We start from the raw sequence: 18,542 nt of genomic DNA on the forward strand, positions 1-18,542 counted from the left end.
TGTCCTGTCTATGGACAGGAGGTATTAAGACAACTCAAGCAAATATGTTACAACTGCTAGTTTAGAGTACTAGAAATGGTGATTCCAGTCATAGTTAGAGCACCTCTAAGGGACCTCTTAAATTGAAGCCCCTATATTCTCATGTAGGGGGGCATCCTAAACATAACTCCTCCATATATCCATATAACTGACAGATGATTAAGGTTTACACAGTACAATAGGTTTACAGACTGATGATAGTTTGTTAGGAGTTCAAATTACAGTATAGCACAGTTCAGATCAGTAGCATGAACAATAACAAATGCACGTGTCTGTCTAGCTTAGTTCAGTACTTGTATGAATCCAAAATAAATGGTTCTACCACTTATCAGAGCACTGAGATTTAACAAGTGTTGATAGAATATCGTCGGTAGTCCACCGAGAGGTATCCCACGATGGTAGATTGATCAGTAGAGGAGCGTGTAATCAAGAACAAGAAGGCAACAGAGACACACGAGTTATACAAGTTCAGGCCGTCAGTATGACGTAATACCTTACTCCTATGGTCTATTGGTTTGTATTAGCTATCGTATGATTTGCCATGATTTCGTAGGGGGTCCCTGCCCACCTTATATAGTTCGGGGGGGCAAGGTTACAAGACGGTTAGATCTGAGAGATAACCGGAAAGTAATAATAGATTACAAGAAACACGGGATCACGCATATCCTATCAGACTACGTGACATCTTCTGGATATCCTTCCCATGCCTTGCGGGAGGCGCCGAGCAAAATCGTGCCCCGCAAGGCTCCTTCTCGTGGGCTGGACCGCCCCTAGAGGCGTAGCCCATGTGGCCTGCCATTGGTATCCGGGGTCATACCCCCCACAGCTAGTCCCCGAGCGCCTTGTACCCGTTGAGCAACGCCGTCTTGAACTTTCCCGAGCAGGTGCGAACAAAAACCGAGCTGTCCAGATCATGGTCCGACCACCATAATGAATCGTCGATCAGTTGTGAGCAGTTGCCGAGCAGCGTGCACCATCACCGACCAGTGTGTTCTGAGCATGGCTTATCATAAGGGTGTAAGGAGCTCAATTTCAGAATTGAAAATTCCCACATGGTAAAATGAAGTGTGCCCACTTAGAGTCCGACCACGAGGTTAAAGAAACCTTGGTTTAACTTTTAGAGGCTCGGAGTCTTTCAGAAAAAACAAACACATTTGTTGCGAGGTGAAGTGTGCCCACTTAGTCCCCGAGCCTGACAGTAGGTGACATAGTCAGGTGGTGCTAGGCTCAGAAAATATTGAACCAGCCGAGCAGGTTACTAGTCCCCAAGTGTAGCCTCGAGATGAAAAACAAACACATTCACCGTAAGGTGAAGTGTGCCCACTTAGTCCCCGAGCCTGACAATAGGTGACGTAGTCACATGGTGCCAGGCTCAGAAAAAAGTAATCCATCTGAGCAAGTAGCCAGTCCCCGTGTGTCGGGCGTAGATATCGGATAAATCAAACCGTGGAGAAAAAATCGGAGTAATGGCTGTGCAGCATCGGGTGCTGAGCCTCATTAAATTGCGGAGAAATTGGTGAATATTTGTCGACAATAAATGAGCGACATGGGCTACTATTGTGTGATAGCCCAACTTGCGACCCATTAAACCGCTTTGGTGGAGTCGAAATAGCGCTAATGGCGAGAACAGTTTCCCAAAAACCCTCAGGCGCAATGAAAGCTGGAGGAAGTGCTTTATAACCGCACCGCCACATACATCGCCTCCTATCTCACTCAGTTTGCCTTTCTTCCTTCCTTCGCAAACCCTACGCTCCACATTCTGCACCATCGTGAGCACTCGCCTCCAACCCAGTTCCAATCCAGAGAAAATGGCGCCGAAAAAAGGAGCCGCAAAGCCGAAGAAAGTGGCCACCGGAGCCAGCCGCGACGAGGAGTGGGTGCCGTCGAAGACGTCAACGGCGGATCTCGATAGGATGGTGGCGGCGAGCGTTCTCCCAGACTGCCTCACTGCTGGATGGCGGCCGGCTAGTGGTGAGCCCTTCCCAACACCACATACTGATGAGGCTATAGTATTTGAAGATTATTTCTGGTGAGGATTAGGGTTTCCTGTCCACCCCTTTCTGAGGGATCTTATGGAGTTTTGGGCGATTAGCCTCTGTAATCTGGATCCCAACACCATTCTGTATGTTTCTATCTTTATCCATTTCTACGAGGCGTTTCTCGGTGTTCTTCCGCACTTCAACCTCTTTAGGCACCTATTCTGTCTGAAGAAGAAGGGGGGTAGCGGTTCCAAGGTGGTCGGCGGCGTGTACCTGCAACTCAAGGATGGGATGGCCAGCAAATATATCAATGTACCGCTAAATACCTCCCTTAAAGGTTGGAATGTCAGATGGTTCTATATCAAACAAAGTCACCCAATGATTCGATGCGATGTCCACCACATCCCAGTTAATCATATTAACTGGTCGGAGAGACCCAACAATGCTGAGATGGAGCAGGTAATGGAACTGCTGGACTTGATTAAGGGCGTTGAGCTTAGGGGTGAACTGGTGGCGGCTAGCTTCATAGTGTGGCGCGTTTAGCCTTGCAAAGAGAGGGCCCACCCGGCATTTGACTATAAAGGTGACAATGATGGTACCCGGAAAAACACAGACCGTCTGACGAAGAAGGAAGTGATAGACTGTGCCATGGATCTATTTACTTCCAATGTCTCATTCAGCTGGCCAAAAGGAATGAAAGCTTTCAACTGCACCAATCCACCTCCTCAGGTAACCATTTCGCTTCGTGTCGATCAGGCATTAATTGCCGAGCATAGGACTGACTTACTTATGAAAAGATCCATTCGCAGGATAGGGCAATATACTTTTCAGACGTGCCGAGAGCCGATTGGCCGAAAGGGGTGGACATTCGGCGGCTGCTACAGCCCGAAGAGGAGGAGCCGAGCTCCTCGTCAGATAGTCCATCCCTAGTATCGGAGAAGATTCGTAGGAAAAGGCCGGCAGTGGACGAGCTGGTCCAAAAGAGGAGGAAAACCGCAAGCTCTCATGCACACAAAGCAGGCGGCATCTCTCTTGGTGAAGACCGAATAGTTCGACCATGAAGAACCACTGTGCTGGAGTGGTCGGACGATGATGAGGACCAGTCAGTGCTTCCGCCGAGCATGAAGGAGGCATTGGCGGACGTTGAAGCTCTCAAGCAGCAAGCAAGGGAAAGTTATGTTCGGGCAATGACGGAAATCCCGGCGACGCAAACTACCGGAGTCCCCGAGCAACAAGAGGGGATAACCATAGAACCACACACAGAAGGTGGCGCCCCTGGGCACCAAGAAGAGCAGCAGTCCACTGTAGAGGCGCAGGGGTCCTCCCATCGAGTTGACTAGGTAGCCGCGCCAGGGGGATCAAGCAGGCATCGCCAATTCAAGAAAATCAATCGGAAGACCAAACCGTAAGTATATTTGCCTTGGAGTAATAATATTATTCCTTGATTTCTCTTAGTTACTGACAAGCCGACATTACGCAGAGCAACGCCGAGGCCCATGACCTTAGAAGAAAAAATGACAACTGCTCCCGGCCGGGAGTCCCCGAGTGCTCGACGAACAGAGGACGGGCCAGCCACTACTGCCAACATTCCTGGCGATGGTGAATCGTTGGCGCACACGACAGGCGCGTCGGCGACCGCGACCGAGACTACAACTGAAAAGTCGATACTTTGGTAGCGGAAACTGCAGCTGTTGTTGATGCGCCGGAGGCTATGGATGCAACTCCACCATCGGCCGAGGAGCAAATGTCATCACCCGCGGGGATGCCAGGAGTGGTCGGCGCAGCGGGCCGACCATGGAGCCCCCTAGTGGTGCCTCAAGCGACGACGGAAGAGGACGAGGTTGTGGAGATCGAGCGTGCCGCACCTAAACCCCAGTCCGTCCGGATTCTCTGAAAATGTGGGGAAGAGATAGTAGTTGTTGAGGAGGAAGACACCACCAGGGAAATAAAGAGGTTGAAAACCACCGTTGCTGGAGTAATGACTCAAATCGAGGTTAGTACCTCACCTGGAACACTCATATATGTTGTTGGAGATCAAGGTTTATCTTTTGTCATGTTAATCCGCAGGGGATAGCTCGAACAGCTGATCAACGGCACCAACTGATGAAGAGGATGGAGCCCCTCACCGAGGAGAACAAGATACTCCGGGAAGCGTTAAGTCTTTCGAAGAAGAGTATTCAGAGGGCCCAGCGTGAGCGAGACCTTGTGGAGTCGAACTCGCGGGACCTTGAACATCAAAAGGAGGTTCTGTCCGAGCGACTAACGGCTGCATCCGAGCAGCTAAAGAAGATGTCCGAACAACTGGCGACTGTATCCGAGGAACTAAAAAATATGTCTGAGCAGTTGGGCAAGAAAAACGGAGAACTAAAAAATAAAACCGAGCAGCTCGACCGGAAGTGCCAGCAGTTCGAGGATGTATCCAAGCTGAAATCCGGTATTCCTTTTCACATAATGTACTTTGTAGTAGTTGGCCGTTCATTTTTTTAAACAGTTGATTTTGCAGAGCAAGATGCAGAACTCAACCAGCTTTGCCAAACCGTTGAGCAAATCCGACAAGAGAAAACGAAAGAGTCGGAGCGAGCAGATAAACTAGCCAAAGAATTGAAAGGTAGGTACCCCCTGATCGGAAGTAATGTCGTAATACTTTGTTGTCGTGACGAACCGTTGTAATTCTTGTAGATTATCGACATAAAATCAAGGCGCAGTTCGATGTGCTAGTGCAGGAAGCCAAAGTCCAGAAAGACAACTTCAACACTATAACCACCGCAATAAAACCAGTACTCGACTGCATCGACGTTGAACCGACGCCCTATCCTGACAGCAGGCAGCAAGGGCCAGACACCATCATTCAGTGATGCAAGGCAGCGTGGGAGAACTTCAAAAACTTCAACCACGACGCTAATAGCTAACAGCCGTTTTATTTCTACCCTAATAGCCTCCTTTTTGTTCGGCACGAATCGGTGAAGTTTTTGCTTGATCGGTTTAGCGGTCGGTGAGACATTCAAGGAGTGCTCGATCTTCTACCGTGGTACCCCCGGCATGTCTACAGGTTTCCAAGTAAACACATCGGCGTTGGCATGTAGGAAGAAGACGAGCGCGCTTTCCTATTTGGGGTCAAGGTGAGCCCCAAATTTCACCGTCTTGGAAGGGTCGTCGAGGCCGAGGCCGATCTCCTTGACTTCCTTGGACTTGGCGGAGGCACGAGGAGAATCTGGGATCTTCATGTCGTCAGCAGATGGCATCTTGGCTTCGGTGATCACGCTAGCCATCTGGATGGAGAGGTCGGTGGCTTCGGCGAGGGCGAGACTTTCTGTCTCGCAGGCGTAGGCGACGGAGAGGTTGGCCCGCAAAGACAGGACCCCTACGGGCGAAGGCATCTTTAACACCAAATATGCGTAGTGCGGAACGACCATGAACTTGGCCAGAGCCGGTCGCCCCAGTATGGCATGATAGGCGGTGTCGAAGTCTGCGACGTAGAAGTTGATATGCTCCACTCGGTAGTTGGTTGCCGTGCCAAACTGTACTGGTAGGGTAATCTCCTCAAGCGGTCTGGATGCCCTACCAGGTACCACGCCCTAGAAGGAGTATGAAGGCGTGAGATCTGTTGGACCGAGGCTGAGCTCCCTTAGGGCCCCAACAAAGAGTAGATTCAAAGCGCTCCCACCGTCGACGAGGACTTTTCTGAAGAGCACCTTCTAGACAGTCATGTCAAGGACAAGGGGAAAACACCCTGTGTAGGGTATGTCCGCCCACTGGTCAGTCCTGCTGAAGGTGATGGAGATTTCGGACCACCAGCGATAGCTAGGGTTGGCGGTAGTTTCTTCTGAAACGACGGTGAGCACTCGTCGGGCGGCGAGCTTCCGTTCCCTTCTGCTCTTGTTGGAGGCAAAACCCCTGAAGATGGTGGCGACCACCTTGTCGTGGTCCTGGAAGGCATTATTATTATCCCTAGGTGGTCGGCATCCTCCATTCCCGCCATTGTCGTTGTTGTACTTTTTCTCCTGGAACTCCTTAGCCAAACCAAGGCAGTCCTTCATCTTGTGTTTGCGGTAGGTGAGCAAGCTCGTTGGCGGCCACGGCCAGATTGGCGCTCGGAGTCTTGAAAACGTCATGGCCGTCAACGTGGAGGAATTCTTCGTTGAGGTTGCGATGGAGGGGCCTTCCTTGTGAATCGAACTGGTTATCACGAGCGGCCTCGGCCATCGCAATGGCGCGTTCGTTATCATGTCGTTGCGCACGGTTGGTGTTCCTGTTTTCATGGGCGGCGCGTTCCTCATCTATTTCGCCGTTCCAAGGGGGGCTGTCGATACTGATGTTGAAGATTGTGCCACCCCGAAAAGGCAGGAGAGGAGGTTGCTTGGTGAAGGTCTCGGCGAGGGGCTCGGTGGAGCCTTGAGACTCGGAGTCCGGACTTTCCTCAAGGATAGTTTGGAGGGATGCTCCGAGACCCCAGCTGGCGTGCAGCATGTTGATGGTTGGTGGAAGCTGGTCGGCGAGCTGGTCGGCGAATTTGCCCCTTAGGGCGTCCTGATACGTAGCAGCGGTGTTGGCGAGCCCGAAGGGCAGGGCGGCGAGCCCTAAGGTTTCCCGAGCACTAAACACCAACAGATCAGGATCGGAAGGTGGTCGGTGCTGAACAAGGGTGTCCAGAGCCAACTTAGTAATGGAGAGGCAATCGGCGAGTTTCAGGCCGACCCGATCGATAGACTCGATCAGATCATCATTGTTGACGTGCCTCTTTTGATAGCGAGGAAGCGAGCGGCGAGTGGCTGATGAAGTCGACCCCAGAAGTGGCTCCGAGATTGGATCTGCAGTCACAGGTGCGAGGGTGGTCGGCGCAGAACGAATCTGCACCGGCTCGAGAAGCTCTCCAACTCCGTCGGCGTTGATGACCCATGTGATGGATCCGACCGTGAAGATCTGGCCGGGCTGTGGGGGGGAACGAAGAACCTGTGGAAAAGCCATCTTGTTCGACAAGGAAACAGCACACACACCTCTACCTGGCGCGCCAACTGTCGACAGAATATCGTCGGCAGTCCACCGAGGGGTATCCCGTGATGGTAGATTGATCGGCAGAGGAGCGTGTAATCAAGAACAAGAAGGCAACAGAGACACACGAGTTATATAGGTTCAGGCCATCAGTATGACGTAATACCTTACTCCTGTGGTCTGTTGGTTTGTATTAGCTATCGTATGATTTACCGTGATTTCGTAGGGGGTCCCTGCCCGCCTTATATAGTCCGGGGGCAAGATTACAAGACGGTTAGATCTGAGAGATACCGGAAAGTAATAACAGATTACAAGAAACACGGGATCGCGCATATCCTATCAGACTATGTGACATCTTCCGGATATCCTTCCCATGTCTTGCGGGAGGCGCCGAGCAGAATCGTGCCCTGCAAGGCTCCTTCTCGTGGGCGGGACCGCCCCTGGAGGCGTAGCCCATGTGGCCTGCCGTGGTCATACCCCCCACAACAAGGTAGGCAACACAAGAAGGAAGAGATTTTATCAACAAAGTTGGATGCAGAGAACATGTTATTAACACAAGCACGAAACCAAAGAGACAACACGTCCTCCCCAATTAACCAGCTGGATTTAGATTAGGCACCCCAGCAACAACAATCGATTACAGAGCTCGCATTTGATTCGAACGTTCCATATATGGAATTCAAAGAGAGAGAGAGAGAGAGAGAGAGAGAGAGAGAGAGAGAGAGAGAGAGAGGAAGCAGAGCGAGCTAGGGCATACCGACAAACCCGGTGGAGGGTCTCCTCTGCCGGACGCCATTCCGATCCAGAGCAGAGGGGAGAGGAAGAGGGCGCCACCCCGCCGCCGACCACAAGAGGTGAAATTCGGCCGTTTTGCTAAAATTTGCCTTATGCTGATTTATTATGAGAGAAAAATATTTTTCGTTCGCTAAAAAGCACCACTGAAAGTTCAAGCGAACGGAGAGTGGAGGCAGGAAGAAGAAGGAAAGCGGTTGGTGGGCTTGAATTCGCAGGGGCCTATTGGGCCGAGCCAATCATTCATCGAATTGGGTGGGCCTGCAAGACTCTTGAAGGCCGTGCCCTCGGCCATCTTGCCGGCTTCTCTCCTCATCCGGCCTCGCTCTCCCCGCCCCCACGCTTCCCTTCCTCTCTCTCCCCGCCCTGACGCCGCTTCCCCTCCCGAGCGTCGCACCTCCTCCGCTCCCACCCTCGGCGATCGCCGCCCCTGCCTCCGGCGCCACTCCCCCGTGAGGGCGCGCTGCCCAGCGCATCCGCCCCTCCCCCGACGTTGACACGACGCCGGCGCCACCGGATCGTCAATTCGCCCTCGCCAGCTCGGATTCGCGTCGTGCCTCGCCTCTCCCAGCGCCGTGCTCTCCACCCTTCGCCGTGCGCTCCATCCTTCCGTCTTCTCGGCGCTGCCGGCTTGACGCTGTGCCGCGCCAGCACGGGAGCCCCGCCGCGGCCAAACCCTAGCGGCGCAGCCGTGGTGCCGGTGCGTGCGAGGCCTCCGGCGACAGCAGATTGAGGTACCGGCGTCTCGCCTCAGTGCCTATGTTCCTTTTACTGTGCGTACTCTGTCGTTTCCATGCAGCTATGGTGTTCGACTTAATGCTTCTGAGGATGTTGCGTTTCTGACCATATGCATCTCTGATGGGTTGATGCATAATTGGCAATTGCACTTGCTTCGCATTCCTGATTTGGTAACTGTTAAATTTTGGTTCAGTACACGCGAGCGCCCGTCCCTGTTGTCGTTGGCGCCGCCCCTCTCCTCACCGTTTATTCGGGCTCCCACCTCTTGTTACAAGTGGGTCCAGACGTCCAGTTGCAGGCCGCGAAGCTGCTGTCGTCGTCGGTGACACCTATCGCAGCTTCCAGGTCGCCGCTAGTGGGCGTTCTCCCACGGTGACCGCCGCTCCTCCCCTTCTTATTAGCGATCTTCGCGATTCTTACCCTTTGAATCTTACCAGCTGCTCGTGCGGTGGGGGCAGTGAGGCGGCAGGACGTGAGGTCCAGGATGATGAGCAGCAATAGCAGCGGTGCAGGAGGCCCTGGCGGGGGCATGGGTCCGGGAGTGGGTGGAGGGGGGGACGGGCGGCACGACGATAAGGCTGCGCTCACCGAGTTCCTCTCATCCCTCATGGACTACACCCCCACGGTATGGTGCCAACGCTTCCCTCTTGCCTTCTCTACTTTTCTGTCAGCGGTTTAGCCCTGATGCTTGGTTCGGTGGTGCGGAAGATTCCTGACGAGCTGGTGGAGCACTACCTCGGCCGCAGCGGGTTCCACTGCCCCGACCTTCGCCTGTGAGTGCTCGTCCTCTTTCCAATCTCTCTTCCTGATGGATAGTAGTAAGCTGAGATCTGATCAGTGCCATGGATTAAAACTTAAAAACACAAACTGCTTGATTTCTTGCACACATAATCTGATTTCGTGTTTTACCGAACGAGACTGGTTGCTGTAGCCACCCAGAAGTTCCTATCAGACATAGCTAGCGATTCTCTTCAGTGAGTAAATTCATAGTCTCGTTATTATTACAAAGTAAAAGGATTCCCTTCTTAATTTCATTGATAGCATATTCAAGAATTGAACTTTATCATTCTTTTCTTCCACATGAATGCAAATCTTCTGTGCAATACTGCAATTCCATATTTTTGTTTGGTTCGGCAAGTTTATTAGGCTTCAATCAAAATCCCTCCCTAATTGCATGTACTTGTGAAATTATTCATCAAACACATGGTTTTTTAAGGTGTCGCTTAGGCGATAAGGCTTGCTGGAAATCTAGGCGTCCCTGTCGCCATGATCAAATAGAGAGGGAGGGAAGGAGAACCAAAGAAGAATGGGAGGGGAGGGGAGGGGGCCATCAAGGCCAAGAACCTGAGCTGGTGCCATCCCTGCTGCCTCCGGCACTGGTGGCTGGCACAGAACTTGCTCCAGTCAGCCGTGACACAGTCAATCTGGAAGGGGATGATTTGAGAGCGCAGATCAGTGAGGAAAGGGAAAAGAAGTGGGAGGAAAGAGAAGTTTCAGGCAGTGGCAGTGGTGGCGCATCTAGAGAGAGAGGGAGAGGGAGCTATGCTCCATTGATACGTGGGGGTGACCATGTATATGTGCACTGGAGCCATTGATACCGTGAAGGGAGGGAGAGACTAAAGAAAGGAAGAGCATGAAGAGAACCAGGCAAGGCTGCACCTGCAACTGCCCTCACTCTCATCTCCGTTGGCTCCGGCGCCTGTGGCCATCGCAGCTCTTCACCGGTCAACTGTATAGCTTGATCTGAAGGGGCAGCACCAGTACACAATCTGCATATGAGTAGAGCTCAATTTCAAAAGGGGTGGCATCGGCCCTCAATCTGGGAGGCATGCTCTTGGGGCAGCCAGGCTCGTCGTTGCTCCAACGCGGTAGCATTGGGAGAGGGTAGGGTTTTGCTTTATGGGCTGTTGGTTGAATTGGGCTCTAATGAGTTAGTGGGCTGGCTGCTAATAGTTATTGTGGCCCATCAGTGCTTGTATTTACCTCTTATTCTCTATTATATATCTTATTACATATTTTATGTGCCATACTCTTTGGCAATGAACCAATTGATGACTAAAAATTTTGGCTTGCCATGATTTTGGTTGGGAAAAAATTGGAAGCCAACCAAGCAGGCCCATTATTTACTTTTCAAAAAATATTAAAACATATCCTCGTATTGAGATTTGGAAAAAATGACAATCTGTGTATCCGTAATTCTGTATCCATGGTACATAGACTGAGGGAGGGAGCACTGACACGAGGGGCAGATGTAGGTCTCACCTTACTGCCTTAAGAACCATGAATCCACAGTCAATGTAATAATATCGGAATGATGACAAATGTTTTCCTATTGTTACAACATTTCATGTTTCTACTGTTCCATTCAGAATATGTTATTGATCCTAGTTATCACTTACTTGCATTTATGCGGGTTGTAACTCAATAACCTTCCCACTTGCTGAAACATTGTTCGCTCTCTGCTGCTCTTGCAAGCTTACCATGCCACCATGGCGATGGATTAGTCCGTTGGATATTTCTTGGTAGAAAAGAATATACCCCGTCTTCATTGTCTAAATATATAGTATGATCTCTCTTGGAATTTTCTATACTAGCCAAGGGTTCCGTGGATCCCTCTGCATCCACGGACTCCCTCCTAGGGTTCTTGTTCATTAAAGGAATTCATTTTTGTTAAAGGATTATGTTCTGATACATAATGGATGTGCCTATACTACTCAATTTGTGAGACCTATCCTCATTTTGTGTAGGTTGGCAAATTCTAAAGCTACAAATAGTGTATAATGGCATTTAGTTCAGTGTGACTCCTTAGAGTTTCGTGTTATATTAATACAACGTGCAAAATTTAAAAACATTAATACCCCCCCCCCCCCCCCCCCCTATTTTTGCATAGTCAAATTACTTTTATAAACAGGTTATATACCAGCTGAGTCTTGGTTTCTTTAATGGAAATCCAAAGGGGTTAATAGTGTAACATGCAATTGTCTTCTTCAAAGTTTTTTAAAACATACAAGATACATTTACAAAGTGTATGCCTAATTTTGTGGAGATTCTATAACTATATTACCAATGGAGCTCATTCTTTATGTGGCCTGGCTAATCAAGTGATGAATAACTAAAGCATACTGAAATTAGAAAACAGGCCAATCATCATCATGATAAGTTACCAACTGCCAAAGGGCCTCTAGTCCAACTGGTTAGAGCGTCCCGGCGGCACTCCTCAGGTCCTGGGTTCGACTCCCCGTAGGAGCGAATTTCAGGCTGGGGTTAAAAAAATCCCCTCGTCTGTCCCACGCCAAAGCACAGGTCTAAGGACCGGCCCGTTCTCACAGGGCGACGGTACCGTTGTGTAAGGGTGGGGCAGGGGTTCGGCGGTTTTCTGGGCCTGCGTGAGAAGGTCTTCTTCTTAATGCAATGCCTGGGGGTGGTCATACCCTCGCAGGTCCAGTTTTTTTTTATAAGTTACCAACTAAAAGCATACCTAATGAACTAAAGGATATGCCTGATCAATCATCATGATACTATGATAGGCTAATGTATCAATTTACTAATCCCGTGGGAAAACAGATTCATTGTGAGGGGTGGGTGGGCTCTTTTGGATTATATTGCGTAAGTTTGCTTATTTTGTGGGGTTTTTTTTTGTCAGTGTATGACATACTCTACTCTTCACTATATAGCAAACTATTTTAAGATTTTCTTAGCAACATGCATTATACACACTGTAGTCGTGTGCACTAATTTTGCTATTACATTATTCTTTCCCTTGAACTAGGCACTGCAAGGCCAGGGTAGCAGCACCGATCAAAGACAATAAGAGCAAATGGCCTAAGGTGTATTTACTCACCAGTTGAACTTTTCATGTTCCTAGCGTTAAATCTTGTTTAGTATCCTTACTGCTTACTTATCACATTTTTATTAAAAAAATGTTATTTTCAGGATAGACATCTTGTATTAACCATGGATGATCTTTCTAAAGCTTTGCGTGAGGTAACCATGTTTCCATTTAATTCTGCAGTTTGCACTTTTACTTTTTTGTTGGCAGCAGCTTACCATTTACTATCTTCTGTATTCCAACCAGTTGGGCAGATCTGTATTCTTGAGAGAAAAATCAGTCAGGACCGCATTATTTGGTTTGGACACTACAGCAATCTGTTTTGTCAGGACTTGAAATTGAATCTCCCCACTGTTTTCTTAAACAGTTATGTAGATCCAGTTTGATATGCTCTTGCTCACAATTTTCCAAAAATTCATGAGGAAAATCAACTGTTAGCGGCATTTAAGAACAGCGTACATGAACAAAAACTTAAGGATGCAGGATAGATATTTAAGCAAATATCACGTGCTGCACAGTTGGAGATCTTAATGATGATTGAGTTCCTTTAGACTAGATACGATCAATTCCAGCAACCCAGCGGCAGTGCGCCAGTGCCAATATGACCTGTATCTTTTGCAAGAGTGAGGTACACTACACACCATCTTCTGTTATTGATATTGTGCATGGACCTAAATATGCAAGGCCATATAGAGATCAGACTAGTATGGTTTTCTTTGCCTGTATTAGACCATAACTGTCAACCTTACTGTCATTGTAGTAAGAAAGAAAAGTGGGATCTGGATGTTGCTAAAATCTGAAGTCACAGTTCACCTCCCATTTAAATTAAATGTGTAATAGTGGATATGGCAATCAGTAAATGAATGGAGCAGCTAATCAAATTTCAAATTGCCAATCCAACATTGCATATTCTGACCTTCTTAGTGACAATACCCTTTATTGGTTTAATGGTTTATGCAAAACCATCGACAAGAAGACCACTATATGCATGGAAGTAACCACTTCCGGAATCTAGAACCTAGGAATTTCACTGAAAACAGTACAATCCCTGCAGGAACATGGAATTTCCTCTTTCCTGCCTAAATCTTGTAGTCCGATTAGCACAATTCTTAAGGCTGTTGAAAACTGTGGTATATCTTCAGTCCACAGCAAATTATCTTTTCCGGTTGACCTTTAGTAATCAATCAATGTATATTTAGTACCATACCAGTTCTATTAAGCATGATGATGGTGTTTTTGTTCTTTCTTATATTCCAAAATAAGTCTATGTTATATCCAAACCTTGCACAAGGCATTGTTTTTGTGCTTTATTTCAAATACAAAGTTCATAATGTTGATAGAGAGATTCTTCAGCGTCCACCATCCAGACATCCTCTAGAAAATAGATTTGGTGAAAATCCTGATTTTTTGAAGGTATACTTCTGTAGTACCTCTAATTTGAAGTTCCAGTATGTTCCAGATTCCTTAATACTTAATAACATCTCATGGCATTGTTGGAAGAATGGAGTAACTGATAAATGTAAGCCTAATTGTAAAATCTTTATCCTGTTTAGGCTTAGGAACTTCTGCTCCGTTAAGTCATATTCCATTCGTTTCATAGTAACTACTGGTCATGGTCACTGGACTACTTTCCACCACATTAGCTTTTGCTCCATTTGTGATCTTATATACCGTGATTGATACTCACATGTGACTTCTCTCTGCAGCATGGTGTGAACTTGAAACACCCGGAGTACTTCGCAGACAGCCCTTCAGCAGGAATGGCTCCTTCGACAAGAGTGGAGTAGATTGGATTAGGCCAACTTGTACGAAGTGTCCAAGTGGAACTAGAAATTATACAGGGATCATGTGGAATGAAATATTGAAATGAATGGGCATGCTGGCATTCTTGCCCGATCAGTTCGTTGTAACGGTGGACTGACATAATCTCCAAAGTGTATACCCATTGCTATTCGGGATGTATTATTATTAGAGTACTGCTAATATGATTAGTATTTCTCAATTACCATTGCCACTGTCGAAACTGCTGGAACACAAGTCGTTTTGCCCGTGCACTTTTATACAAACTGTAATCATTTGTAACCCTACGGGGCCCAAGGATGATTGGGCAAACATCATGATGTTTGAAATAAAATCTATTTTTCTACATATAATTCTAAGGGAGTATTTTGCGAGCAAAAATAACTGTAGCAAAGATCCCTTGAGGCAGCCCTTCCCCTCTGGCCCTAGGAGAACATCTCTATGGACAATTCTCTCTTTTTCCTCCGTCATTGACAAACTAATTAGTATGTACTTTCTCTGTTCACAAAAGAATGTTATTATGAGATTTGTGCCTCGTGTTGGTCAAACTAGCTTAAGTTCGACTAAATTTATAGTAAATAGTATTACCATTTATGTTTTTAAATAATTTTATTATGAAAATATATTCTATAACTAATCTAATGACACTTGTTTGTACCATGAATGTCAGTAGTTTTTATATAAATTTAGTCAAAGTTCGGACGGTTTGACTTCTCGAAAAACGAGAATTGCACCTTTTTTGGACGGAGGTAGTACTTTCACATTTTTTTGATAAAAAGGATGATTTTATTAAGTCACAATCTTTACATCGAGTAGTGTCGGTGTTTTCAGACCACTGACGAGTAAATTTGTATTTGCGCGTCTGGCTCGGATGGTGTGCTCAGAGGACACAAGGGTTTATATTGGTTTGGGCGGAACGTCCCTACGTCCAGTTCGCTGCTGCTCGTGTTACCGACACTTGATTTGCAGTAGTGGTTACAAACAGGCAAGAGAGGAAGGGGATCCCAAGTCTCTGATGGAAGAGAGTGAATGGGTGCTGAGAGCTTGCTTGTCGCTCAGCTGTGTGCTCGTGTCGTGCTCTTGTGTCCCCATCCCCCTTTTTATGGGGGTGCTTTGCTTCCCCTTTTATAAGCGAAGGGAAAACGTGGGTTACAGAGAAGTAAAAGAAGAATGAAGAGAGAGAAGAAGGCTACCAGGGTTGCCAGCTCCTTCTTCTCCTTTATGCAGGGCCCGCCGATCCTGTAGATATTGTTTACACCAAAATTTGGTCGGCCAGGAAATATCATTGGCAAGGAACGACACCAGGTGCATCACGTGTGTACCAGAAAGGGAAGGAAATATTCTTTGGTATATTTAGAGATGTATGACGTCTAGGAGCTCTTCATCGGCCAGAAAATATTATATTTTTGGGAGAAGCATGATGTCTAGAGCCTCCTTACGTGAAGATAAGAAAGAAGCAAGAGAAGCTAGAAGAATTGGTATTTTTATTGCCAATGGAGTCTATAGAAGGAAGCCGTACAGACGTCAACTGTGAAGCGCATCAGCCGTTGGATCAGAGAGTCTAAGTGCAATACAATTCTATTTTATCTGGTGACCGCGTAATGAAGGGAAAAGCCAATTGCCACAACTAAATAAGACAAATATAAGCACATGCATATACATGTACGTACTATAGTTCGGCTCAGATGATTGAACCGACCAAACTAGGAGTTGTACCATAAACTAGATTGGATTAGAATTGTCTCTTTTTTGTCTAGACAAACAAAAGACACGTTGGTCAAGGAAGCTTTATTAGCGGATTTTATAAAAGGGAAAACTGGAGTCCATATATCTTAAAATTTCCTTTTCTTTTAGATTTATCTTGGTAGGCAAGTTTTGTACAAGATCACCACGTGACCAACTAGGATTGTTTCAGGCCTTAGGGTATAAATATAAACCCTGGCTATTGTAATCAGGATATCCACACATCAATCAAAATCAGTCTTTACTTTTTCGGCTTCACGCCAACCCTTAGGAGTTGGAGTAATGTATCTTTTCGGCGAGTTCTTCAGCAAATTGGGCTGCATTGACTGATCGACCTCCAGCTTGCTTGTGAGTACCGTCACGACTTGTATTGTGCTTGTAAAGCTGCATCAGCTGATTGATCTTTTATGAGCCATAATATAAGTTAGTTATCGATTTGTATCATAGTTTGTAAGGTTGCATCAATTGATTGATCTCTTACGAATCCTAATATAGATTAAAGTTATCGATCTTGTGTTAAATAACATGTTGTTTAATATAATATCACCAGTTATCAAATCTGCTAAGATTAGTAAGATTTTTCTTCCTGTTTTTGGTTGATTCACCAGTTATCGATCTTGCTATAATTAATGTTTTATTAATTATAACAAAATCACCCGATTGAGATAGAGATAGATCGGCATCATATCATCTTAATTGGTCGTCCTTTGATCTAGTCACGCTTCAAATCTTATAATTGATGGCCTAATTCCGCTAGATCGGCTGTTTTATCTCTATTCTAGTCAAACATAGTATGCATTTAAAGACATGTTTCAATCTTGAATAAACTCACTAGTTAATGAGATCTAATCTAATGACACTATCATAGCTGCATTGATCTGGTCGAAACTCACTGGTAAGACTCTATATTATAAATTATTGATTAGTGGTCTTGTTCATGATCAAGATATGTACTCTGTTTGTTTGCTATGACTGCATCGACTATTTTAGCCGATTTGCCTATACTCTCACGTATATAGCATGTTTTTATGAATCTATCAACATATAGATGGTTTTATAGATTCTTTGGCTTTAGTTTATTATCATTATCATAAATGCATCGATCCGATCGAACCTCACTGTTGATGATAATAGATTAGACTCAAAGCTGTTTATAGAATCATTTATATTAGATAGTCGATTTGTTTCCATGTTATACTCTTTTCATCAAACTCATCGGCTTGACGCTTTATATCAATCATGTTCCATTTAGCCAATGATGCTTTCTGATGTTCCATGAGCATCGGTTATTTTGGTTCGTATCATTGTCATTTAATATTAGCTGATAATCCTTAATTTAAAGATCTTCATTTCATGGAAACGCTAGATATCGACTATTTAGTCGATAGCCTCATTGAATCGACTATCTGGCCACATATTGGAATTGTCTGGTGCAACACCGACATGTTTCACCTTAAACTACTGATTATTCTCTCCTTATCAATTACAGGGTCAAATTGACTGACGCGCCTTTGGTTCCAAAACTGACCGTTCTTGTGTTGAAGCTAAGCAGATCTTTGGATTCACTCTATCAAGATCATCCAGCTTGCTTTATGTTGATCACATCACCATATTTTTGTGTCAACACACTTTTTGGCATGCTCGGTGGGACCATAGTCCTCTGATTAGAAGTCAAATGCCTTCAGGTTATGTTTCATCGACAAGGTTCGGCCAAGAGAAGTGACAAAGAGCAAATACAATGTTATTCTACACTTGGCCGATGACCTCCTAATCAGTTTAATGACCGATATCATCAAGGACAAGTTCAGAAGTGGTGCACATAAGAAAGTATCCAGAGGTTATGACACGAGCAAGGTGTTTTGCTACACGTCCCATAATCAGAGATATCGATCCAAGAAAAATGGAAAATTAATGCGGACAAATCGAAATCCTAGGGCGACACGTTAGTTGCATATAATGTGGAGTCAGATACGACATGGAGATTACAAGCAGAACATATATGGATTCTTTATTAAATCAAACAAACATGGAGCAAATGCAAGCAAACAAGGTTAGAAGCATTACATGCAAGCGTCAAACTACTCAAGGCATCAAGCTAATGGTTGTATTGAGATTGAATTGAGCTTTCATCCATCGGCTATTATCATCGGCTGCTCCATCACTTCCATCGGCTCAAGACACCCAATCGGCCCTGACATTCTGAAGCCAATAATGGATTGGGGATTAGTGTCGCTGAGTGGACCAAGACAAAAAAGATCTATCCGCGTAGAACAAGATCTCATCGCTCCGCTGTGCAGATCATCAAGTTTCAAAAAAGAGCGTTCAATCTTGTAACCGTGTAAAGATCCAGCAAACAGTCCAGGACATTCACGAAGCCATACGGACACCAAGCATAGTGCGTCTACCGATTCCAAGGAGGTAATGCATCTGCTAAATACATACAAGATACATGCTATTACCACAAGCAAACATAATTTCTGCTTGGATTTATTAACTGAACAGACCGGCGATCGGCTGTTGGTGTAATTTCATCGGCTACTGTTGACAAAGCCGTCAATATAGAGAGAAGCCATGCAAATTCAAGAGGTTAACTGATTCTGGGAAACAGGATAATGGCCAGCTCCGTTGATGCC

The 18,542-nt window shown here is 46.4% G+C and overlaps 1 protein-coding gene across 4 annotated transcripts; it reads left to right on the forward strand.

The window, feature by feature from the left end:
* Nucleotides 1-8,132: 8,132 nt before the first annotated feature.
* Nucleotides 8,133-14,500, forward strand: LOC136549798 (transcription initiation factor TFIID subunit 10-like). Of its 4 annotated transcripts, none has more exons than XR_010782046.1 (8): nt 8,133-8,533; nt 8,731-8,909; nt 8,996-9,162; nt 9,246-9,310; nt 12,307-12,364; nt 12,471-12,521; nt 12,613-12,994; nt 14,073-14,500. XR_010782046.1 is itself a non-coding variant. In XM_066541202.1 (7 exons), exons 3-7 carry the CDS (start codon nt 9,022-9,024, stop codon nt 14,151-14,153), a joined length of 396 nt encoding a protein of 131 aa, XP_066397299.1. In that variant the 5' UTR covers nt 8,133-8,533; nt 8,731-8,909; nt 8,975-9,021; the 3' UTR covers nt 14,154-14,489. The 4 variants fall into 4 exon arrangements, 1 of the variants encoding a protein (XP_066397299.1); XR_010782045.1 differs by having other exon boundaries at nt 8,731-8,882; nt 8,975-9,162; XR_010782044.1 differs by having other exon boundaries at nt 8,975-9,162; nt 14,073-14,499.
* Nucleotides 14,501-18,542: the final 4,042 nt, after the last annotated feature.

This window comes from Miscanthus floridulus, chromosome 4, assembly GCF_019320115.1.
Source record: "Miscanthus floridulus cultivar M001 chromosome 4, ASM1932011v1, whole genome shotgun sequence".
NCBI lineage: Eukaryota > Viridiplantae > Streptophyta > Magnoliopsida > Poales > Poaceae > Miscanthus > Miscanthus floridulus.